The sequence below is a fragment of the Pongo abelii genome, chromosome X, assembly GCF_028885655.2.
Source record: "Pongo abelii isolate AG06213 chromosome X, NHGRI_mPonAbe1-v2.0_pri, whole genome shotgun sequence".
NCBI lineage: Eukaryota > Metazoa > Chordata > Mammalia > Primates > Hominidae > Pongo > Pongo abelii.
This window is the reverse complement of record NC_072008.2, coordinates 49482359-49492523: the sequence shown is the minus strand read 5'-3', so window position 1 is coordinate 49492523 and position 10165 is coordinate 49482359. Positions and strand designations below refer to the sequence as shown.

The following is a 10165-nucleotide window of genomic DNA, read 5'->3' as shown; positions in this document are numbered from 1 at the left end:
AAGGGGTTGGTTGGGATGGACCCTGAGTTTACGGAGTGGGTCTGGAGAAGGGAAACTGAGGCTCGGAGTGGTGGGACTATTGGATTCCGAGATACTCTGCGGCTTTGAAGGTTGGACTCTGTTAGCATTGTGGGCTGGGGGAGCGCCCTTAAGTAGGCGGTACCTTATTCAGACCTGGAGGGGAAGAGACTTTTGGGCCCGTGCAGGGGACAGCGTCGGCGGGTGATGATAATGGGCTTTGAGGGAAGGAGATCCTGAGAAGGCGAAACCATTTTGTCTGGAGAGGAAGGAAGCGGGTGTTGGGTCGTTTGCGTCATGGTGGTGGGAGCCCTTGAGAGGGCAGAACCATTAGCAGGTGGGAGGTGGTAAGTTTTGGGGAGATACCACTGTGCCCGGGGATTGGGGAAAGACCCCAGATGTTGTCATTGTTCCTGGGAGGTGGAGATCCTGTGCCATTGGTGGTTGGTAGTGCATCCTAAGAGGGGGCGGCACCATTGGATGATTAGGTGATCCCATTAGGCCTGGGGTGAAGAAGGCCATGAATGGGTAATACCATTAATCCCATTAACTGAGGGGAGGACCAGAGGAGGTAAAAGATTGATACAAGGAGGGAAGATCACTGGGCTTTAGGGAGGTACCCCCACTTGATTCTTTTGGGGGGACTCTGAGATGCAATGAAAGGCCATAGCATTGCAGTATGAATGGGCCCTTGTTGAGAGGGTTCCTCACTGGGGGGGCTCTGAACAGGGTCCTGCATGGGGAGGGGAGGAACTCTGAGGGAGGACAGGTAATCCAATTGGTCCTTGAATGAGGGAAACTGGCTGTCCCTGTGTGAGGGACACTGAGAATGGAAGGGCGAGTTGATTAACCCATGAATGGGGAAGACCACTGTCATCTGAAGGGGATTCTAAGTGAGTAAGAGTCATCCAACTGGCCTACCCAAGGCCTTGTAGAGGCCTACCCTGAAGGGTGTAGGGCCATTCCCATTGGATCATGACTGGGGAGATCTTGAGGGGCGTGGGAATACCCTTGAATGAGGAACATTGATCCCACTGGGCCATGAATGAGGGAGAACTACTGGGCTTTGTTGGGGGGCAAGTCTCAGGGGATACAAAGGATATTCCAATTGGACCAGTACTTGGAGAGACAGATCACTGGGTCCTGGAGAGGACAGGAGTAGGAAAGATTCTGTGAAGGCCAAGCCCTCTGACCTTGAGCAGACTACCAGAGAATAGCAAGTGGAGGCTGGTGGCGTGGGAGGGAGGGAAAAGTCCTGGTAGGGGAAGGAACAGTAAGTTCCTTAATGGGAAGGAACCGGCCTTGCTGGGTAGAACCAGCCTCAGGGTCCTATAGGGCTGGTAGGGAGGAGGATGCTTAATTCTTTTTCTTTTTCTTTTTTTTTTTTTTTTTTTTTGAGACAGAGCCTCTCTCTGTCACCCAGGCTGTAGTGTGCAGTGGCACAATCTCAGCTCACTGCAACCTCCACTTTCCGGGTTCAAGCGATTCTCCTATCTCAGCTTCCCTAGTAGCTGGGATTACAGGTGCGTACCACCACGCCCAGCTAATTTTTGTATTTTTAGTAGAGATGAGGTTTCACCATGTTGGCCAGGCTGGTCTTGAACTCCTGACCTCAAGTGATCTGCCCACTTCGGCCTCCGAAAGTGTTTGTATTACAGGTGTGAGCCACTGTGCCTGGCACTTTCCCTTAATTCTTTTTTTTTTTTTTTTTTTTTTTGAGACAGAGTCTCACTCTGTCACCCAGGCTGGAGTGCTGTGGCACAATCTCGGCTCACTGCAACCTCCGCCTCCCAGGTTCAAGTGCTTCTCCTGCCTCAGCCTCCTGAGTAGCTGGGACTACAAGTGTGCGCCACCACACGTGGCAAATTTTTTATATTTTTAGTGGAGACAGGGTTTCACCATATTGGCCAGGCTGATTTTGAACTCCTTACCTTGTGACCCACCCGCCTTGGCCTCTCAAAGTGCTGGGATGACAGGTGTGAGCCACCGCACCTGGTCCTCCCTTAATTACTGAAGGGGGCCTGGATGTATTTTGAGAGCCTTGGAGGTGGGGGGACCCTGGAAAGCCTCCTGACTCAAAGTTAGGCAGAATACTTGACCCTCTTCCCTTAGGAAAGAGGGAAGAAGACAGGCCATCAGAGGCCCCCAGGTCTGGTCAGAAATATGGACAACACCCCTGACAGTGTGTGTTCAGTGTGTGGAGAGGTCAGCCAGGATGAGGAGGAGGAACTTTATGCTGTGGGTATGGAGAGCCAGGGAACTCACACAAGCAAGACCCTTATTGGGGCAGTGCTCTGGGATGGCCTGAGTGCAGCGTGGATTGTAGTGTGAGATGGAGGGATGAGGCTGGCTGGGGTTATAAGTGGAGCTGGAAAAGGTGAGCCAAGGTCTGAGGGCCTGGAAGGTCACTTTGGGTGTAGCACATACAGGTCTTAAGGAGTAGCTACAGAGGCACATGGAGGGCGTAAGGTCTATGGGGCTTAGGGGCTTGGTTCCCTCATGGTAGGGGTAGGGGCGCTTTCCTGACCAAGTCTTTTCCCTTCCTGCCTCCCCCAAAGGCTCAGCTCCTGGAACTCCGGACAAACAACTACCAGCTTTCAGATGAACTACGCAAGAATGGTGTTGGTGAGCCAGGAGGGCCTTATTAGATGGGGGTGGCTTTGGGGCATGGTGTCCGAGGTTTTCCCTCAGAGGCCTGGCAGGAAGGCCTTTCAGTTTCTTGCCACTGGCTGAGGCTGAGTTTCCCTGCTTTCCCAACACCAGAACTCACCAGTCTTCGACAGAAGGTCGCCTACTTGGATAAGGAGTTCAGCAAAGCTCAGAAGGTACCTCCCTCCACCCACCCATCCACCTACCCATCCACCCTTGCCTCTACCTATCTGACTCATTCATCCCTCCAGTGAGCACCTACAGTGAACCAGACCTAATGTTGCATGCTGTTTTCATGTAGTCATTTAAAGGATTCTCATGGAATTCTCTTTAGTTGCTAATTTTACTTAATCCTGCTTAATTTATTGATTAATTTTAATTTAAATCATTTCTAATTTCAGTTACTCATTCTCATTCACTGACTTTTAATTAAATATTCGAATCTATCAGTAAATCTACCTCGAATCTGCCTCCTATCCTCTACTCACACTCCTGCCTTGTGCTCCTACTTCCCATCTCTATCCTGGTCCAGTTGGGAAAATGAGAGCAAACCCACTTCTCAGATCCTCTAAAGATGAGATAGGATATAACCTATCGTGGCCCCTCAAGACATTCAAGGTCCTCCTTTGTCACTGCTCTGTCCCCATATCTAGCCATACCTAGCACAATGTTAATACATAATATGTGCTCAATAAATATTTGTTGGATGAATGAATACAGTATGCAGAAAATCCGGCAGTCAGGAAGCTGCACTTCTCTTTGGTAGGATGCTGATTCCCCTAAGCTGGCAATGCTCTTGGCTGCCCAGCAGGGGAGCGACAGTTTCCACACTGCGTGGGAGGGACCCACAGAGACGTGTATGGACAAATGTAGCAATGAAGCCACAGTTTCTGAGCCTGGAGATCCAGCCCATAAATGGTTAAATACCAGGGCATCTCCCTACCTCCCCCATCCCCCCACCAGCCTCAAGAGCTTCCAAGAAAGGATGATTTATGTGTGCTGGGGCCCCAGGGCAAGACTTGCATTCATTCACTCACTCACGCACTCATTCCGTCATTCCTTTGGGCTCCAAATTGTCACACATGTTCTGTGGTTGAAGATGCTCCCATCCTGCAACCCCCATCATCCTTGTCCTCCCAAAACGCTTGGCACAATTGTCTCCATATCCTAGTAAGGCAGTCCATCTCTGTTCACTTTAGCTCTCTTCCCACCCACCCCCACTTTAGGCACTGAGCAAGAGCAAGAAAGCTCAGGTAAGGGGGTCCCTTGTGGGTGAGTGTGACTGGGAGATGTCTTGGTGGGCTATTTCTGTATGCTGAGATTTCCTTGTACTGGCCTTTCTTTCTCTGTGTGCCTTTACATCTGCTACTACCTCACTGCCATGTGTTGCTGTATCTGTCCTTGTTTCCCTGTATTTGTCCTAACTCTGTGTCTCTTTCCTTCTCTCTCTTTCCATTCTTTTCTCTGAGTCTCTTTCTGTCTCTGTCTGTCTTCCTGTTCCTGTCTCTCTGACTCGTTTCTCTTCCCAATCTTCTTTGTCTCTCCCCCTCCTGTTCCTGTCTCTGTGATTTCTCTTTTTTCTGCTTTCTCTCTCTAACTCCTTGTTTCTTCCCGATTCCTCTCTCTTCCTAACTCATTTCTTTTCCTGACCCCTCCTTCTCTTCTCCCTGTTCTGTTCTCTCCCTGTTGATTTCTGTTTGTTCTTCTCTCCGTCTTTTTCACTCTCTCCCTCCCAATCCCTCTCCCCCTTTCCCCATCTCTACCTCCTCTCCCCTATCATTATCTTCCTGTCTTTTCCTCCGCTCTCTTCCTCCCTGTATTCCCTTCTCTCTACCTTCCCATGTCTTTATCTTCCTTTCCCTGTCTCTCGTTTTATCCCTCCCCATGTCTCTTTCTCCTATATCACCTCATTCTCTGTACCCTATGTCCCCTCCCACCCATGTCATTTTCTCCCTCTCTCTGTTTCTTTGCCCTACCTCCTATCCTTTTTGCCCGTGCTGGAGTCCTGGCCCTTGTCTGCCACTGCAGGAAGTCGAGGTATTGCTGAGTGAAAACGAGATGCTGCAGGCAAAGCTGCACAGCCAGGAGGAGGACTTCCGTTTGCAGAACAGCACGCTAATGGCCGAGTTCAGCAAGGTGCTTGTGCCTGGGATAGTCAAAGGGGAAATGAGGGATAGGGATCATGTGGGCTGAAACCTAACAGCAGCAGAGAGTGATTGGACAGGGTCTGGCCCTGGAGCACTGTCCGTGGTGCTGAAACAGGTCCTGGATTGCTGCTGGGGGGCAGTAATTTGACAGATGGGGCCACTCACTCTGCTGGGATTAGAAGGCTTTGAGCCCTGAGGTCACCTGGTTCCCGGCCAAGTCACTCCTTTTATTTCAGCTTAAAGTCTCCGTGTGTATAATGTGGGGTTGATGCTGTGGTGCTCCAAGGTGTTGGGGGATTTTAGACAGAGTTCTTATGCTTAATATAGGATGGAAAAGTGTTCGAGCTTCTTCCCTTTTCTCTTTCTTCTCTTCATCTGACATGAGCCTGGCGTTCTACCTCTTCCAGATAATTCATCCTGGAGCTACTAATTCTATAATCTCCATTGATTTTAGTGTCCTGTCTGTTTCTAAATCTACTGAGCAGTTGGAGACATTGTCTTTTGTTCCCTCATCTGTCTTCTGTATCCACAGTTAATAATTGTCTATGTTTTTAGTGTGTTTTAAGGAAAAAAGTCTCATGGCAGCAAATTTTTTTGAGATGGAGTTTCACTCTCGTTGTCCAGGCTGGAGTGCAATGGCGTGATCTTGGCTCACTGCAACCTCTGCCTCCTGGGTTCAAGCGATTCTCCTGCCTCAGCCTCCCGAGTAGCTGGGAGTACAGGCATATGCCACCATGCCTGGCTAATTTTGTATTTTTAGTAGAGATGGGAGAAAATGACATGGGTGGGAGAGGACATTTAGTAGAGAAAATGACCATGTTGGTCAGGCTGGTCTTGAACTCCCGACTTCAGGTGATCCACCTGCCTTGGCCTCCCAAAGAGTTGGGATTAAAGGCGTGAGCCACCGCGCCCGGCCCAAAAATGGTATTTCTAAGGCTTCATCTGAGAATATGGTGCCTATGACCTTAAAAAAACAAAACCGAAAATAACCTTTAAGCAGGTACAATACCAGGAGAGGCAGTTGAGCAAGTAGTAGTTACCAGCAGGGACTCTGGAACCAGAAGGCCTAGATTAAAATCTTGGCTCTACCTTTTACTGACTGTAACCTTGAGGAAGTTACTTAACTTGCCTGGTTCTTGGTTCCCAAATGTTTAAAATGGAAATCATGATAATAACAGTACCTGCCTCTTCACAGGGCTTTTGTGAGGATTAAATGAATAAGTGTATGTAAATCACTTAGAACAGAGCCTTGCACATAGTATCAGGTATGGAAGCATTAGTTATAATATTATCCTTCTATTAACTCATCTTCCCTCTAAAATATTTGACTTTTTAAAAGTTTTATGGCCAGGTGTGGTGGCTCAGGCCTGTAATCCCAGCACTTTGGGAGGCCAAGGCGGGCGGATCATGAGGTCAGGAGATCGAGACCATCCTGGCTAACGTGGTAAAACCCCGTCTCTACTAAAAATACAAAAAATTAGCCAGGTGTGGTGGCACGCGCCTGTAGTCCCAGCTACTCGGGAGGCTGAGGCAGGAGAATCACTTGAACCCCGGAGGCGGAGGTTGTAGTGAGCCGAGATTGCACCACTGCACTCCAGCCTGGGCGACAGAGCAAGATTCTGTCTCAATTAAAAAAAAAAAAGTTTTATATCCACCCTGTGGCCCTGCTTTGCCTTAGCCTCTACCACTTATCATCTGCTGTTTCTACAGCCGCCTCCCTGGTCTCTTCACTTCTAGTTTCTTCTACTTAGTTCACACCACAGAGGCTGTTCTGACCTGCAGATCTTATGACATCACTCCTTTACATAATACATTCCAGTGCCCTGGTCCTGCTCCTAGTTCAGAGCCCCTGGTATTCATATAACTGCTGGCTTCACTGACTGACTCCTCACTGCTTCCTGCCCCCAGCCTCCATGGTATCATGATTCTTGCAGAGTGAGGCAGGGGCAGACATTCTTCCATAAATCCAGCTTGTTTCCCTGCATCTGCCCTGGGCCAGCACTGGGCTAGTCGTAGAGACTTCCTACATAGTCCCCTTCCTCCTCCAACTCCTCCCAGGAACTGGAAGTGCTTGCAGAGAGAGCTACGTTAAACCTGCCACCACCCCTTATTCACCAAGACATTTCAGCTTAATTGTTCCTTCAACAAATAGTTATTGAGTACCCACCACATGCTCTATGTTCTGGAAATACAGTTGTAAGCAGCACAGAATGATCTCCACTCTTGGGTAGCTTACATTCTGGGGGTGGGATGAGGAGAAAGATGATAACAGTAAACAAATAATACTAGTAGTGATAGCTGACATTTATATGGTGCTTACTGTGTGCCAAGTCCTGTTTGAAGTACTCTACATTATTCACTCATTTAATCTTTGAAATAAGCCTATGAGATATTAGTATCCCTATTTGACAGATGAGGAAAACTGAGTTCCAGGTAGATTAAGTAATTTGTCACACAGCTAGTAAATGGCAGAGCAGAAATTCACATTCCAGCAGTCTGGTTTCAGAATCTCTGCTTGTTAAAAAAGAAAATTGTGATTAGTACTAGGTAAGAAAGAAATGAACAGTGCTGTGACAGAGAGTACTGGAATTTTCTGTGTTGAGGGATACTACTTTAAAGGTGACATCTGAGCAGAGCACTGAGGGATGCAAAGAAGCCAGTTAGGTGAAGAACTGGATGAGAGGATTGGTGTTCTGGGTAGAAAATATTGCAAGCAGGCTGGGTGCGGTGGCTCACGCCTGTAATCCCAGCACTTTGGGAGGCCGAGGCGGGTGGATCGCCTGAGGTCAGGAGTTCGAGACCAGCCTGGCCAACATGGCGAAACCCCCTCTCCAATAAGAATACAAAAATTAGCCGGGCATGGTGGCGCATGCCTGTAGTCCCAGCTACTCAGGAGGCTGAGGCAGGAGAATCGCTTGAACCGGGTGGCGGAGGTTGCAGTGAGCTGAAATCGTTCCACTGTACTCCAGGCTGGGTGACAGAGCGAGACTCCATCTCAAAAAAAAAAAAAAAAAAAAAAAAAGAAAGAAAGAAAATATTGTAGGCAATAAAATAAAAATTCTCTGTAGGCCTCGATATTCTCATCTGAAAATGGGGACAAGGGATTTTCTCAGGACTGCTTTGAGAAGTGTACTTCAGCCAGGAGTTGGGCAGGGGGCTGGCTTAGTTGTATTGGCATTGTATACCTCTCCAAGACTAACGGCTGGCAATGCAGGAGCTGTCATCAGTGTTGGCCCTGGAATGCCTTGCAAGCTCTTTGTGGTGCTTAGGATGAGAGGGAGCTATCTCTGGGCCCAGGATCCAGCCCTCCACCGAAGAGGGGTTGCAGTGAGGCTGTCTGTAGCACTAACAACTTCCAGAGGAGCCTGAGGTCTTGGATTGCATCTCTGAGGTTAGGAGTAGAAAGAGGAAAATGGTTTTTGGTGTCCTCATACTTGGTATGCTCTTGGTATTCTCTGACTCTGCCACTTAAAAGATGTGTGAATTTGAAATTGTTTAACATCTCTGTGCCTCAATGTCCTTATTTGTAAAGTGGGAGGGCACCTATATCATAGGGTCATTATGGGAATTAAGTGAATTGTAAAGTACATGGACAAATGCTATGTAGGTTTCAGCAAATACTGCTCTGATTCTCTGCTTCTCTGCCCCTTCTCTTCCTCTGTTCAGCTCTGCAGCCAGATGGAACAGCTGGAGCAAGAGAACCAGCAACTGAAGGAGGGGGCTGCAGGAGCAGGGGTTGCCCAAGCTGGGCCCCTCGTGGATGGGGAGCTGCTGAGGCTACAGGCTGAAAACACAGCCTTGCAGAAGAATGTGGCAGGTGCATAGAGGCCCTCCTGGGGATGCGGGGACGTTGGGGCTTGAGTAGGGCAAGGAAGGCCGTCATCCTCTCAGGGGAAGGAGAAAGGCTTCAGAAATAGGGTTGGCCCATGCCCTGTGTGGCTTTGGACAAGCCATTTCACCTCTCTGAGCCAAAGCCTTATCATGTACACAGTGCATGTAGTGATGTCTGTCACCCAGAAGACTGTAGTAGAGATAAAAGGTGATATCATTCTGCATTAGTTCAGTATCTGGTACCTAGCAGATGTTACAGATTAGCAGCTTGAATGTCAAAAAGGAGATATTTGCGGCCGGGCACGGTGGCTCACGCCTGTAATCTCAGCACTTTGGGAGGCCGAGGCGGGCAGATCACGAGGTCAGCAGATCAAGACCATCCTGGCTAACATGGTGAAACCCCGTCTCTACTAGAAATACAGAAAATTGGCCGGGCACGGTGGCGGGCGCCTGTAGTCCCAGCTACTCTGGAGGCTGAGGCAGGAGAATGGTGTGAACCTGGGAGGCAGAGCTTGCAGTGAGCCAAGATCACACCACTGCACTCCAGCCTGGGCGACAGAGCGAGACTCCATCTCAAAAAAAAAAAAGGAGATATTTGCTAAGTGAAAAAGTGAATGGAGTGTTGGGAAGATTCTGAGCCCAGATTGTAAGTGGGGTCTGGGATGAAAGCTGAAAGAAAGCTTGATAGAGTGTGGGAGCATATGGTGTGTGGAACTTTGGAGAGCAGCTGGGACTTCTGTGGTGATGGATGCTGGTTCCATGACCAGGAGGGAGACTTAGTAGAATGTGAGTAGGAATTAGGAGGCTCTAGGAGGGATTCAGCTGTAAGTCAGTGGTGGCATATGGTGGGCATGGCCTTCAAGGGCTATGGGTGGGGCTTGAAGGATTGAGAATGGGATTTGTGAAACCAGCTTGGGCTAATTTAATAGTAAACAGAATCTTAGTGGTTGATAGGGCTTAAAATATTTGTGAGAGCCTGGGCACAGTGGCTCATACCTTGATTCCAGCACTCTGGGAGGCCAAGGCAGAAGGATCTCCTGAGGCTAGGAGTTCAAGACCAGCCTAGGCAGCATAGCAGGAACTTGTGTGTACTAAAAATAAAATAATTAGGCCAGGCACGGTGTTTCAAACCTGTAATCCTAGCACTTTGGGAGGCCAAGGTGGGCAGATCGCCTGAGGTCAGGAGTTCAAGACCAGCCTGGCCAACATGGCAAAACCCCATTTCTATTAAAAATACAATAATTAGCCAGGTTTGGTGGCAAATGCCTGTAATTCCAGCTACTTGGGAGGCTGAGGCAGGAGAATCACTTGAATCTAGGAGGCAGAGGTTGCAGTGAGCCGAGATCACACCACTGTACTCCAGCCTGGGTGACAGAGAGAGACTCAGTCTCAAGAAAATAAACAAATAAATAAATAATAAAATGAACTGGGCATGGTGTGCACTTGTAGTCCCAGCTACTTGAGAGGATCGCTTGAGCCCAGGAGTTTGAGGTTGCAGTGAGCTATGATTGCACCACTGC

General features: G+C 48.8%; 1 protein-coding gene across 4 annotated transcripts in view; it reads left to right on the top strand.

Annotated features, from left to right (window-relative positions):
- The window catches only part of GRIPAP1 (GRIP1 associated protein 1), a 28710-nt gene that overhangs the window by 157 nt on the left and 18388 nt on the right, over positions 1–10165 (top strand). For 2 of the 4 annotated variants that reach the window (XM_024240964.2, XM_054544525.1), the window contains exons 2-6: positions 2577–2643; positions 2782–2843; positions 3894–3920; positions 4696–4803; positions 8481–8631. In XM_024240964.2, coding sequence (XP_024096732.1) covers positions 2577–2643; positions 2782–2843; positions 3894–3920; positions 4696–4803; positions 8481–8631 — 415 coding nt within the window. Of the gene's footprint in view, positions 1–3; positions 111–775; positions 912–2576; positions 2644–2781; positions 2844–3893; positions 3921–4695; positions 4804–8480; positions 8632–10165 lie in introns of those variants that run through there. The other 2 variants (XM_054544527.2, XM_054544526.2) reach the window with 2 other exon arrangements.